The sequence below is a fragment of the Lepidochelys kempii genome, chromosome 3 (assembly GCF_965140285.1).
Source record: "Lepidochelys kempii isolate rLepKem1 chromosome 3, rLepKem1.hap1, whole genome shotgun sequence".
NCBI lineage: Eukaryota > Metazoa > Chordata > Testudines > Cheloniidae > Lepidochelys > Lepidochelys kempii.
This window is the reverse complement of record NC_136382.1, coordinates 27,286,474-27,301,622: the sequence shown is the minus strand read 5'-3', so window position 1 is coordinate 27,301,622 and position 15,149 is coordinate 27,286,474. Positions and strand designations below refer to the sequence as shown.

The 15,149-nt window shown below is 42.0% G+C and overlaps 1 protein-coding gene across 4 annotated transcripts in view; it reads right to left on the bottom strand.

Annotated features, from left to right (window-relative positions):
* Positions 1-15,149, bottom strand: part of NBAS (NBAS subunit of NRZ tethering complex) — a 406,503-nt gene that overhangs the window by 344,923 nt on the left and 46,431 nt on the right. For all 4 annotated transcript variants that reach the window (XR_012157919.2, XM_073335981.2, XM_073335983.2 and 1 more), the window contains exons 10-11: positions 11,193-11,331; positions 10,200-10,265 (exon numbers count right to left, since the gene is read on the bottom strand). Coding sequence is in view for 3 of the 4 variants with exons in the window: in XM_073335981.2 (XP_073192082.2) it covers positions 10,200-10,265; positions 11,193-11,331 (205 nt within the window). In the remaining variant the exon portion in view is untranslated. The remainder of the gene's footprint in view (positions 1-10,199; positions 10,266-11,192; positions 11,332-15,149) is intronic.

Here is a 15,149-nt window from a genome sequence, read left to right as displayed (position 1 = left end):
TGGACCTGGAGCCAGTACCCCGCGAACCCACCCAAGGCTGCCTCCTGGACCTGGCAGGCGGAGAAGGGACCTCTGGTAAGTGTACCTTTTAAAATACTATACATGGTTTAAAAGCAAGCATGTGAAAGGATTACTTTGCCCTGGCATTCGCGGTTCTCCTAGATGTACTCCTAAAGCCTTTGCAAAAGGTTTCTGGGGAGGGGAGCCTTATTGTGTCCTTAATGGTAGGACACTTTACCACTCCAGGCCAGTAACACGTACTCGGGAATCATTGTACAACAAAGCATTGCAGTGTATGTTTGCTGGCATTCAAACAACATCCGTTCTTTATCTCTCTGTGTTATCCTCAGGAGAGTGAGATATAATTCATGGTCACCTGGTTGAAATAGAGTGCTTTTCTTCAGGGGACACTCAGAGGAGCCCATTCCTGCTGGGCTGTTTGCCTGTGGCTAAACAGAAATGTTCCCCGCTGTTAGCCACAGGGAGGGGGGAGGGTTGAGGGGGTAGCCACGCGGTGGGGGGAGGCAAAATGCGACCTTGTAATGAAAGCACATGTGCTATGTATGTAATGTTAACAGCAAGGATTACCCTGAAAGAGTGTAGCCACTGTTTTATAAAATGTGTCTTTTTAAATACCGCTGTCCCTTTTTTTTTCTCCACCAGCTGCATGTGTTTCAATGATCACAGGATCTTCTCCTTCCCAGAGGCTACTGAAGCTTAGAAAGAAAAAAAAAAAAAACGCACTCGCGATGAAATGTTCTCCGAGCTCATGCTGTCCTCCCACACTGACAGAGCACAGACGAATGCGTGGAGGCAAATAATGTCAGAGTGCAGGAAAGCACAAAATGACCGGGAGGAGAGGTGGCAGGCTGAAGAGAGTAAGTGGTGGGCTGAAGAGAGGGCTGAAGCTCAAATGTGGCGGCAGCATGATGAGAGGAGGCAGGATTCAATGCTGAGGCTGCTGGCGGACCAAACCAGTATTCTCCAGTGTATGGTTGAGCTGCAGCAAAGGCAGCTGGAGCACAGACTGCCACTACAGCCCCTGAGTAACCAACCACCCTCCTCCCCAAGTTCCATAGCCTCCACACCCAGACGCCCAAGAACACGGTGGGGGGGCCTCGGGCCAACTAGCCACCCCGCCACAGAGGATTGCCCAAAAAAAAGAAGGCTGGCATTCAATAAATTTTAAAGTTGTAAACTTTTAAAGTGCTGTGTGGCATTTTCCTTCCCTCCTCCACCACCCCTCCTAGGCTACCTTGGTAGTCATCCCCCTATTTGTGTGATGAATGAATAAAGAATGCATGAATGTGAAGCAACAATGACTTTATTGGCTCTGCAAGCGGTGATTGACGGGAGGAGGGGCGGGTGGTTAGCTTACAGGGAAGTAGAGTGAACCAAGGGGCGGGGGGTTTCATCAAGGAGAAACAAACAGAACTTTCACACCGTAGCCTGGCCAGTCATGAAACTGGTTTTCAAAGCTTCTCTGATGCGTACCGCGCCCTCCTGTGCTCTTCTAACCACCCTGGTGTCTGGCTGCGCGTAACCAGCAGCAAGGCGATTTGCCTCAACCTCCCACCCCACCATAAACGTCTCCCCCTTACTCTCACAGATATTGTGGAGCACACAGCAAGCAGTAATAACAGTGGGAATATTGGTTTCGCTGAGGTCTACGCGAGTCAGTAAACTGCGCCAGCGCGCCTTTAAACGTCCAAATGCACATTCTACCACCATTCTGCACTTGCTCAGCCTGTAGTTGAACAGCTCCTGACTACTGTCCAGGCTGCCTGTTTACGGCTTCATGAGCCATGGCATTAAGGGGTAGGCTGGGTCCCCAAGGATAACTATAGGCATTTCAACATCCCCAACAGTTATTTTCTGGTCTGGGAATAAAGTCCCTTCCTGCAGCTTTTGAAACAGACCAGAGTTCCTGAAGATGCAAGCGTCATGTACCTTTCCCGGCCATCCCACGTTGCTGTTGGTGAAACGTCCCTTGTGATCCACCAGAGCTTGCAGCACTATCGAAAAGTACCCCTTGCGGTTTATGTACTCGGCGGCTTGGTGCTCCGGTGCCAAGATAGGGATATGGGTTCCGTCTATGGCCCCACCACAATTAGGGAATCCCATTGAAGCAAAGCCATCCACTATGACCTGCACATTTCCCAGGGTCACTACCCATGATATCAGCAGATCTTTGATTGCGTGGGCTACTTGCATCACAGCAGCCCCCACAGTAGATTTGCCCACTCCAAATTGATTCCCAACTGAATCTGGTAGCTGTCTGGTGTTGAAAGCTTCCACAGGGCTATCGCCACTCGCTTCTCAACTGTGAGGGCTGCTCTCATCTTGGTATTCATGCGCTTCAGGGCAGGGGAAAGCAAGTCACAAAGTTCCATGAAAGTGCCCTTATGCATGCGAAAGTTTCGCAGCCACTGGGAATCGTCCCAGACCTGCAACACTATGCGGTCCCACCAGTCTGTGCTTGTTTCCCGAGCCCAGAATCGGCGTTCCACAGCATGAACCTGCCCCATTAGCACCATGATGCATGCATTGGCAGGGCCCATGCTTTCAGAGAAATCTGTGTCCATGTCCTGATCACTCACGGGACCGCGCTGACGTCGCCTCCTCGCCCGGTATCGCTTTGCCAGGCTCCGGTGCTGCATATACTGCTGGATAATGCGTGTGGTGTTTAATGTGCTCCTAATTGCCAAAGTGAGCTGAGCGGCCTCCATGCTTGCCTTGGTATGGCGTCCGCACAGAAAAAAGGCGCAGAACGATTGTCTGCCGTTGCTCTGACGGAGGGAGGGGCGACTGACGACACGGCTTACAGGGTTGGCTTCAGGGAGCTAAAATCAACAAAGGGGGCATCTTTACATCAAGGAGTATTTCAGGCAGGACTTCACGGAGGGTTCCAATAAGAAATGGTGCACCTAAGTTATTGTTCTTATTGGAACAAGGAGGTTAGCCTGGCCTCTGATTGATACATGGCTAGATTTACCTCGCTGCACCTTCTCTGTGAGTGACTGCAGTGTGACCTAGAGGAATGAGTCCCCTAAACAGGGGAGGGGGGGAAGCAAATGAGTACAAAACAAATCTGGTCTATTTCTTGTTTTGATCCACTCCATCTATCTTTTACATCTTTGGCTGGCAGCAGACGGTGCAGAAGGACTGCATGCCATCCACATCTCATGGCTGCTCGGCAGAAGATGGTATAGTATGACTGCTAGCCATCCTCATCTCTTGCCTGCCAGGCAGAAGATGGTACAATACGACTGCTAGCAATCCTCATCTCTTGCCTGCCTGGCAGAAGATGGTACAGTATGACTGCTAGCAATCCGTATCGCCTGCCTGCTCACCATAAGACGGTTCAATAGGACTGACTGCAGGACTAAAGAGAATGACCTAGTCAAGTCACTCCAAATTTAGTCCCTGCGCCCATGTCTGCCCAGGCGCTCCCAGCCGACGTGGCCAGGAGCACCTCGGACACGACGAGGATGGCTACCAGTCGTATTGTACTGTCTGCTGCCACAAGGCAAGGGGTTGCTGCTACTGTGTAGCAATGCCGTACCACGTCTGCCAGCACCCAGGAGACATAGGGTGAGCTGAGCGGGCTCCATGCTTGCCATGGTATGGCGTCTGCACAGGTAACTCAGGAAAAAAGGTGCGAAACGATTGTCTGCCCTTGCTTTCACGGAGGGAGGGAGGGAACAAGGGCCTGACGATATGTACCCAGAACCACCCGCGACAATGTTTTAGCCCCATCAGGCATTGGGATCTCAACCCAGAATTCCAATGGGCAGCGGAGACTGCGGGAACTGTCGGATAGCTACCCACAGTGCAACGCTCCGGAAGTCGACTCTAGCCTCGGTACTGTGGAAGCGCTCCGCCGAGTTCATGCACTTAATACACTTAGAGCATTTTCAGTGAGGACACACACACTCGAATATATAAAACCGATTTCTAAAAAAACGACTTCTATAAATTCGACCTTATTCCGTAGTGTAGACATACCCTATATATATAAATCTCCCCACTGTATTTTCCACTGAATGCATCCGATGAAGCGAGCTGTAGCTCACAAAAGCTTATGCTCAAATATATTTGTTCGTCTCTAAGGTGCCACAAGTACTCCTTTTCTTTTTGTGAATACAGACTAACACGGCTGCTACTCTGAAACCTTTTTTTTCTTACGTATCCTGCATACTTACATGTTTTTATTTTACTAAAAAAATTAAAATGCTGTTTTGGGGCATTTTTACTTCATTTCCACCCAAATGCAGCTTGACAAGTCATGACTAAAAAGTTTATGTTTATGATCCAGTAAATAAGTAATGTGTCATTCACCATTTTCTAACATAAAATTGTAAAAATTGAGACTAAATATATGTTAAGCCATATAATTGCTTAAATAAGTGTGTATAGATTAAATGGCAGAAAACTTAATTAAGATTGCCCTTCCAGAATGTCAAGGGCAGCAAAAACGCAAACTTTTCAAAACCAGGAAATACAGAATTAAGGTAACACAACCCCTGATGCTGGCAATGGTCTCTGGGAATTATCTGCAGGCACTCCAGCTGCATTCACTGTATTAAAATGCAGGTGTATTGAATAATGGAAGAATAAACTGGAAGAGCTTCAAAGAGATGTGATTGGGATATGAGGAGATCTGGGGATCAATTTGAGGAGCATCTTGGAGATCTGGGTCTGAGGCCCCAAAGGAAAGAAGTGCATGTGTACCATGAAGTTCCAGTCTGCATCATTTCAATACAGAATTGTTTAGACAGGGTCAGTAGCAGGAAAGGTTTGAAACAAACATAAGGAAGTACTTCTTCACACAACACACAGTCAACTTGTGAAACTCATTGCTAGGCATTTTGTGAAGGAGAAAACTGAAACTGGGTTCACAAAAGATAAAGTCATGGAGGTCCATCAATGACTATTAGCCAAGATGGTCAGGGACACAACTCTATGCTCTGGGTGTCCCTATGCCTCTGATTGCCAGAAGCTGAGAGTGGATGTCAGGGGATGGATCACTCAATAAAATGCCCTGTTCTATTCTCTTCATCTGTAGAATCTAGCACTGACCACTGTGAGCTACATGGACCACTGGTGTGACCGAGTAAGGCCATTCTTAAAATCATGCTCATGGCAGAAATGGTCTTACATATCCTCAAACTACGGACAATGACTGGGGCTACATACAATCGAAATTTTAAGTCTAGTTTCTAAAGTCGGTCAAGAAGCTATAATTTTGAAATTTCAAATGAAAAACAAAAAGTTTCCTTTCATTTTAGACTAGCTTCCATCTTAACCCAAACTATTTAAAATTACATTTTGTTCATTTAGACAAAATTGGCTTATCAGTTTTACTTTCAGTTCTTACACATTATGTGTTTGGCTTGCAAATATTGAATAGCAAGCTTTAAACCTAAAATGACAGCAAGCTTTTGTTAAAAGTTATAACAAACACCACCCACCTAAAATTTTGTGCCTAAACTTCCTGATGGTGTCTGGTTAAATAGTAGATTTCCACTCTGACGAAACAACTGGCATGAGAGCAGTAATATTACTGCCTTGTGCTTTCTATTTCCCTTTGCTGAAAGTTGCAACATTAAGAATTGCACTCTCCTTTTTAGTTTATAAATCAAGATTTGTTCACAGAAGAGAAAGATGGTTATGAAACTGCATAGAAGTGTAAAATAAAAAACCCTACCTGCTAGGCTGAGAGCCTCTCTTGAATGTCATCATGAGTGAACATTAAGAGAGGTCTCTCTGGAAGTCAATACATAACTCAACAATCAGTGCAACTGCTGCTCCTTTGGATGCCCATCATATACATCACACACCTCCAAATCTAGCCTATCAAAAGATTCATGTGTCCTTAGGCAAAGCAGGTTCTGCTACCCCAGTAAACAGTTCACTACCCTTAGGGCAACTGCAGAACAAAATATAGAAAGCTCCAGTAGGCTGGCTTACCACATTTAAGATTGGTCATCTAAGTTGAGAACAGCTGGCTCCACAGGCAAGTCCTCGCTGAGCCTTGGCAACAGTATTAAATAGCTTTTTCAATCTCTCATAAATCACAATAAAATTATACCTCAGGTATTTAAGATGTAATACAATTTCAGGGATTGTAACTTTTGAAGATGAGTGAACAACACTAGTAATCTTTACTCTTAAAATGTAGTGCTGGCAAGAGCAGTAACATTAAAGTTTAGTTCATTTCAATACTAGCCTTTCAGTAAAAACTTACTTGAGCTTCTTTTACATACATATATAATCTACTTCTGTTTCATATTTTCCATTCCTTAATTTGAACACTGAAATACCAGCCCAGAAAATGCTACTATTGAGGGGTCAGTATTAACTTGACAACACCTAGACAAGGGAACAATACTAGGTAGCAGCCAAGCATTTCTTTCCTCAGGGCAGACAAACACCTTTCCATCCTTTCAGTCAATCTGATTGTGACAATGACTGACCAGCTAAGCTTCAGATGTTGGCCAGAGAAAACTCCATGAAGAAGCATTTAAAAGATGGGGGCGGGGGGAGCTTAAGATGAATGTAAATACAAGACCATCTTAGATTGATATCAATGAAGTTACCTAGGGGAGAAATTAACAAGGGGGACTAGAATGTCACAATGCCTAACTTTTCGGTGCCCTACCATGTAGTGGAAGTCATAATCCTGAGTTAGGTGTCCAGGCATGGGGACAGTTAGGCACTTAAGAATGGTATTTGCAAAAGCCACCATGCTAGGCAGGGAGCCACTTAAGCAAGCCAATAAGAGATGCCAAGGAGGGGAGAGCCTAAATCCTGCCCCTCAAAAGGGACTTAGGCACTTAAGTCCAGGCCAAAAGAAAGCACCTTTCTATACTCAGGATTCACAGCCATAAACCCTCTACTGGAGTTAGGTGCCTAAGACAGGTTAGTGTTTTTTCACAAAAAGACAAGATGTGCAGGGTTCAAATCCCTCCTCTGCCTGATGTGGAGAAGGGACTTGGGTCTCTAACCACCCTAGTGAGCATCACTGGGCTATAGAGTCACTCTTAAATATTCATTAGGCCAGAAAGAGTATGTATTTATAGACAGAGAGGCCTGCCCCTAAATATCGTATGGCCCAGTTGGAGAGGTTACAAGAACTTTGAAGGACAGAATTAGAATTTGAAATGATCTTGATAAATTAGAGAATTTGTTTGAAATCAACAAGAAGGAATATAAGACAAGTGAAAACTACTACACTTAGGAAGAAAACAGTCTAATGTATAAATACAAAAAGCAGAATAACTGATTAGGCAGTAGTACTGCTGAAAAGGATCTCTCACTTATAGGGGATCATAAACTGAATATGAGTCAATGTGACACTGTTGCTAAAAAGGCAAAATGTTATTATGGAATATGTTAACAGGGGTGCTGTATGTAAGACAGATGAAGTAATTGTTTCATTCTACTGGGCACTGGTGAGGCCTCAGGTGAAGTACTGTGCCCGGGTTGGCACCCCATTTAAGAAAAATGTGGACAAATTGAAAAGAGTCCAGAGAAAAGGAACAAAAAAGGTATGCAATTTGAAAAACATGACCTGTGAGGGAAAAAGGGCATGTTTAGTCTAGAGAAAAGAAGTATTCCAATATTTTAAGGGTTGTTATAAAGAGAACAGAAATTGATTGCTCTCTATGTCCACTGACGGTAGGACAAGAAGTAATTGGCTTAATCTGCAGCAAGGGAGACTTAGGTTTGATATCAGGACACACTTTCAAACTATAAAGGACAGTTAAATACTGGAAAAGACAGTTAACTTTTTTCATAACTGATGTTCTTAGAGATGTGTTTCTCATGTGCATTCCATTGTAGGTGTGTGCGCTTGCCACATGCACCGGTGCCAGAAGTTTTTCCCTCAGTAGTATCCATAGGGAACCGGCTCTGGCGCCCTCAGTGGCATGTGAATGCCGCGGTATAAGGGGAGCTGCCGGCTCCCCCCACCCTCAGTTCCTTCTTGCCGGAAACTCCGACGCTGGGGAAGAAGGGCAGGTCATGGAATGGACATGAGCAACACATCTCCATTGTAGGTGACTCCCAGGCAGTACAGCTCAACATATAGGACGTGGACTGTAGGTTCCTTGCGTTACAGCCAAAAATACTCTAGTACAAATCTATAAATCTATTATAATAAAACAAACAAATAAAACCCATAAGAAAAGATATATAAGCAAGGAGGCTAGCCCTATGCGCTACAATCACATCCCCTCTTAGTCGTCTCTTTTCCAAGCTGAGAAGTCACAATCTTATTAATCACTCCTCATAAGGCAGCTGTTCTATATCCCTAATCATTTTTGTTGCCCTCTTCTGAACCTTTCCCAAGTCCAATATATATTTTTTGAGATGGGGCAACCACATCTGCATGTAGTATTCAAGATGTGGGCATACCCTGGATTTATATAGAGGCAATATGATATTTTCAGTCTTATTCTCTATCCCTTTCTTAATGATTCCCAAAATTCTGTTAACTTTTTTGACTGCCGCTGCACATTGAGTGGATATTTCCAGAGAACTATCCACAACGACTCCAAGATATCTTTCCTGAGTGGTAACAGCTAATTTAGACCCCATCATTTTATATGTATAGCTGGGATTATGTTTTCCAATGTGCACTACTTTGCATTTATCAACATTGAATTTCATCTGCCATTTTGTTGCCCAGTCCCCCAGTTTTGCAAGATCCTTTTGTAGCTCTTTGCAGCCTGCTTGGGACTTACACATTGCACATATTAGCAAAGACTTTCTGCACCTGCCATCTGGGGTAACAAGTTAGACTTAAGATAAAGTAAAAATCACTGGATCTGTTTCAGTCATAAAATATCCTGAAAATTATGAGTTCTCTATGAGCAGGACTGATGATGCCAGGTAATTTATGAAACAAGAGTAAATAAAGTGAAGTAAAGCCAAATCAGCAACAGAGCAACAGTCTGCCAACAAAACAAAGTCCCTGAAAAAGCAATTTGATAACTCTTGCCAGTTACCTGATTTAAAGCTAAATACTACTAGTACTGCAGAGGTTCTCAAACTGTGGTCCATGGACCACCAGTGGTCCGTGAGCTCCATTCAGGTGGTCCTCAGATAGTTCCCTCTAAGGTGCATGCCTTGGTGGTCACACACGAGAGAATGAAGGGCCACCAACCTAATTAGTGGAGCTGCACAGGTGTGGCTCCACTAATTCGGTGCCTGGACCCTGGAGAAGACGCACATGTAAGGTGAGGTGGTGGCTGGGGGGGGCAGGAATAGGGGGTACGTGGGAGGGGGCAGTGGGGTGAGAAGAGGGGGTGGGGGGAATTTGGGATGTGCAGGGCTGCAGCAGCCAGAGAAAGAAGTGACTTTCCCCAGCTGCAGGGCTGTGGCTGCCAGGGAGAGACGGCCCTCCTTCCCAGTCTCAGCTCTGTGGCTACTGCGGCGAGGGAGAAACCCCTCTCCTTCCCAGCCCCAGCTCAGGGGCTGCTGCGGTGGATGAGAGGGGAGAGACCGCTCGCCCCCTCAGCCCCAGCCCCAACCCCAGCTTGGGGGCTGCCGCGACAGGGGAGAGAGAGGACACATCCATCGTATTAGAAAGGTAAGACTACTGATATTAAAATATATGAGTTGTGTGCTTTTATTTGTAGAACAAAAAAAGTCAATTATTATTACTTTTTTTTAATATAGTGCTTTTAGCCAAAGCTTTTTACAATAGTTAGCTAATGGTACAAACAACATTTGGAAAGATCATTAAGTGGCCCGCCGAGACCCTCAGCAATTTTCAAGTGGTCCATGGAAAAAAAAAAAAGTTTGAGAACCACTGTATTATTGCATTAGAGTGTGTTTTCAGCAAAAATTCTAATCAGGTTAATTTTTAATCTATCTAAATTAAAAAGAAAAGGAGGACATGTGGCACCTTAGAGACTAACCAATTTATTTGAGCATGAGCTTTCGTGAGCTTTCGTGAGCTGAAGTGAGCTGAAGTGAGCTGTAGCTCACGAAAGCTCATGCTCAAATAAATTGGTTAGTCTCTAAGGTGCCACACGTCGTCCTTTTCTTTTTGCGAATACAGACTAACACGGCTGCTACTCTGAAACCTGTCTAAATTAAGTTACTTCAAGTCAGTTAGATTCCTCTTTCATGTAAACCCAAATCTAAATGAATAAGAGTGCTACTAGTGTTAAGGAGGAACGTATTACCTGTTCTGTTCCTTGTCTGCTGTAAAATCTGAAATTCATAATCCTTAATAATCCGCTTCTCTTTGCCTGTTAAAACAGGAGTGTATCACACACTAAGATTAAAGACAGTCTTTGATTTATGCAGTAAAAATTAAATCAAATCTGGGGAGTAATAAAACAATCAAGAAAGAATACATTATTCTGCAGCATTCTCTCAGCTTTGTGAAAATTTTAAAATACTCAAGAATTATTTTAATATTTATGTATTAAAATGTCACTTCATGTGAATGTTGCAACAGGTGAAATTTGCTTATGAATTACTCGGACTACGTATGCCTGTTTCCATGAAAAGGCACCACCAGCTTGCAACTAAATTATGCCGTGCTAGAACATTTAATACATATTGCCAAGTATACACATTAGAACTTTTCACATGCTAAAATATAAACTGGTTTACCGTACTAAGCTAAATAGAAACGAATTTCAGCGTACCCATGTAGGATACACCAGTTTAACTACAATGAGTTTTATTATGCCAGTGTAAGTTTTGTGTATGCTACAGCCCTAAGAAAAGGGTTAGAATTAGGCTTATTTCAAACTGAGCTAAGACTAAAATATTTTCAAAATATACAGGTGAAAAATAACCTAATCCATGACTGGGCTCCTAACTGCTCTGCAATACTAGTAATAAATAGTTTTAAGACAAGTGAAAGCTTTGATGAGACCTATTTTTTATAAAACCATGTTGACATTAATTATATTCCTGCCTTTTAAGTCTTTATCAACTGAATCCTGTGTCAGCTTTTCCATTATTTTGCCTGGGATTGATTTAATGCTGACCAGCCTACAGTTGCCCAAGTCATTCTGACTGAATACTGGCATAACAGTATCTCTAATATGGAAACATGCTATGGTGTTGGAAAAGAAAGCAACCTACATAAAGTTTCTCTTTATGTAATCAGAGTAACTATAATATTCTTCCAACAGAAAAATGAGGACTCCAAAGCTACTTACTGTCCCAGTATCATCTTCATAACTAGTGACCTGTTTATAATGGGGAGATCCAGAAAGAACTCTCCAAGCAGATATTCCACAACTAGTTGCTTTAGATACTCCAGCTTCATCTGTTTCACAGCCACCCACAAGCAAAAGCCTATAAACACAAAAACTTTTATTACTGAAAGCAGGTTTCTGTTTTGTTTTGCCTACTGCAGGAGTCCAAATATATATTTTGTAATTCCATTTAACAGGAGTATAATAGCTTTACCCAAAATGAATAAAACCATGCATTAAAATAGCATCTAAAAGCCCCAACTAAGGATAAGCCTACACTACACAATTAGCTTGGGATCTTTTACCCAAGTTTTAGCCTTAACCTCCCCATACCGTGCACACAAAAAAAACAAAGCTTGACTTCGGTTTGGAGGCATTTTAAACCTGGGCCAGCTTACTTGGCTGGCAGTAAGGGTGAGAACCTGGGTTCCACTTTAACTCTGGCTGGAACCCGCCCATTTTGCCGTAATGACACAAGCTAAATCACATGAGTGAAGTGAGGACCCAAGTGAAATCACTAAAGCGCTGGTAGTCCTCCTATGCCCTTTCCAAAGAACAAACAAGTTCTCCCTCAATTGACAGGGAAAAAAATCTAAAGCATCTCATCACAAAGAACCATGGGAGTGCAGGCCTGAGACCTCATCAACTCACTGCCCCCAGCCTCCCCACCCCCAACCATATTAAACCAGCCTTGGGTGAAACTCAGGGAGTTCATCACTAAAATTGAAAAAAGGAATGTTCTGCTGCTGATAAAGCACCCCCACCCCAGGAATGTCCTTAACGAGAGTTATAACCACCAAGGTTGTAAAGACGCTGGGAAATTGGGGAGGATACAGAGAGAGATTCAACAAATGGTAAAATAAGCTCTGACCAGTGTTTTATGCTGACCATCTGCACAAATAGAGGTGGTCACAATTAAGTTACAATTTGGGCATGAAAGACAAAATGTAAAGAACTAGGGAAGGAAGAGGACACATAGGTGCCAGTGCATAATCGGTTAACATTTTTGTTACTTCGGAGTGTGGGATAATGTGATAGGTTTAGTAAATTTGAAGGAGTTTTATCTATATAATGTAAATGAAGAACAATGCTCTTTGGGAACCATTTCCAGACTGCAGTTCAACACCAAGCTGATGGGACTCTGACCCCTCTGCACAACCATAATGTGCAGAGGCATCTCAGGAACCTCCAGATGAATGAATCCTGACTGGACATTGAGTGAAATCTGTCTGTATATTGGGAATGGTGAGCATAAGAGGTTTGCTTGGTATATGTATTCTGTGTGTTGCTAATAAATAGATGTTTACAGCTGGTACTTAAATTGACCAGGTTTCTTCCTGAGCCCAGTGGGTAAGGATAGGTGCCTTACACCCTGAGCCCTCGGAAGGGAAAGGGTGGGGGTGCCTAGATTGATTGGTCACACCTTGAGCTTTTGGTAGGGTATAGGCAGGGTGCCCTAAACTGAGCAGGTAACACCAAGCACACAGGCAAGTGCAGAAACTATGAGAACGTAATAACAGGTAAGGCTATACAGCTGGGACACTCATACCCAGGCTGAATAAACCCAGGTGCCAATCACTGAGGTTAACTGTGCAGTGTAGACATAGCCTAAGACTGGAATCCCACTGTGTTTGGTGCTGTTCCTAGAAGCAGGAAGAAATGGTCATTTCCCCCAAAGAGTTTGCAATCTAAATAGACAAAACAGACAGATTCTGAAAAAGGAAGTATATTATCCGCATTTTACAGATAGGAAATGGAAAGACAGATTTTGTTTTAAGCATGTACTTAAACTTTAAGTTATGATTACTCCCATTTAAATCAAGCAAGTCTTTTCAGGAACAGGGTCTAGTTGATTTCTTCCATGCCTCAGAAAATATGCTTCAGAGTTGGGCACTGCCCCCAGATGTCCCAACTCTCAGCCAACTTATACCCACAAAACTATCTTTTCCTCTCTGTGCTAAGTCAACTTCATCCTTGATATATCTCAAATGATGTCAATCAAGCTCACCAAAGATGAATTGGGCCCAGTGTATGAGTTACTTATATATTCTGATATATTTTTTCCCATCTCTGAGTTCCAAAATAAGATATGCTAATATATAGGTAAATTATATTTTCCCCAAGAAAGTTAAAAAAAACTAACAAACACACATTCAAAGACTTGAGATTCTTTAACAAGAACAAAGATATACTCAAAATATGTTGCTGGAGCAAACGTCAGCAAAAAGTTTACATCATCATACTATTTTAACATTTAGTTGCATATTTATAAATAAAAATAAAAAACACAAAACAGAAGGCCAAAACAGCTTATTCTATCAACTACCACCTATACTAAGTGTAGATAAAATTTCATCTTAGTATATAGCAGTATAACCTACACATCACTGCATGTATATCTGTTAGTAATATTGTTAATTACACACAGTAGAAAACATGAAGATATGGAAAAAACACCATTTGATAACACTATAAAACATACAACTAGTGCCGATTACTACTAAAAGGAAAAAAACAACACTTTTTCCCTTAAGCCCCTATGATTACTGTGAAACAAGCAGTTTCAGTATTTTAGAAACTAGTGATTACTTTGAAAAGAATTTTGAGAACATAGCCCTATGCTAGTATTTTGTATTGTGCATATGACATTTAAAAAATAAGCAATCAAAGTAAAAATATTTGTACACAAGGAACAATCAATCTGGGAAAGAAATGAGTAAAAAAATTAACAAGCTGGGTAACAATCGTATAGCCTCAATGTTCAAGATGTGTGACTGCTGAAAGTTTCTGCCACCTAGTGGTTGAGATGTAAATAAAGCTTGTTCATGGTTAAAATGCATTCCCAGATAGCTGATTTACTACCATAGCAAAACTAAAACTCAGGATTTCACCTAGCAATATGGAACCACCCTAGGTAACGCTCAACTTTGCTTGGATAGTTCAAAATAATATTTAAAAGTGAAACGTTCTGCTTAAATTGAATGTGGTCCAACGGATGTTCTTATTAATTTTAAAAACTTTAAAAATATTATCTAATTTAATTTGGGCTAATCAGCATGAATTGAGTAACATTTGATTACAGAAGAGAAAGAGCATCTCTTCACTTTTATTACTACTGTATCTAGTAGCCTAACTGAAACCTCTCAGCACCATGTTAATCCTCTACAGCACTGGAATGGAACGTGACCAAGTGGCTACTCGGGACTTTAAACAACTTTTTTTTTAAATTTATATCCATACCTAATTATAGACCCAATCATTTCATGGATAAACCATACTTCTGTTTCACATGCTAATACAGCAAGAACCTAAGTACAATGGATGCCCCTCCTCTCCCTTCCTATTGTGAGGAGCCTGGAATAAATAAAATTATAGACATATTTTATATTGCAAAAATATGTACGTAGTAGTAATTTTTAATGTTGAATATTTGTTTATTGCTGTATTGTGCTGCTTCTGTTTTTGCCAATAGTCATGTCAATTATGGAAATAAAAAAAAAAATGAGAACTATCCCATTAAAAACAGAATGGGGCACTTGAAGTGGACCTTTGCTTGGACCTGTGAGCATGTGAATTTGTGCATGTGTACTGAGGAACACATATGGTTGAGAATGGAGAAGCCCCAACTTATACACAGTTCCCAAAAGAGTGTGAGAATTCAGGTCTTAATAGAAGTCACCCTTAATGAATCTGAAATCTCATCACTGAAGGGGTAATTCTCTTCCTTACATTATATACTTTATTGTCTACCTTGTTTTGCCTTGAGAGGTTTTAATAGTTGGGTTAACAGTGAAATTATTCAACCATTTTGTCTATAATTGTACATATTTTAGGAGTTTACCATCTAAATAAAAGTTTGATATAAATGCAAGTAAAAAACACTTTGAACATGAGGTGTTTTTATTTGTAAAATTACTG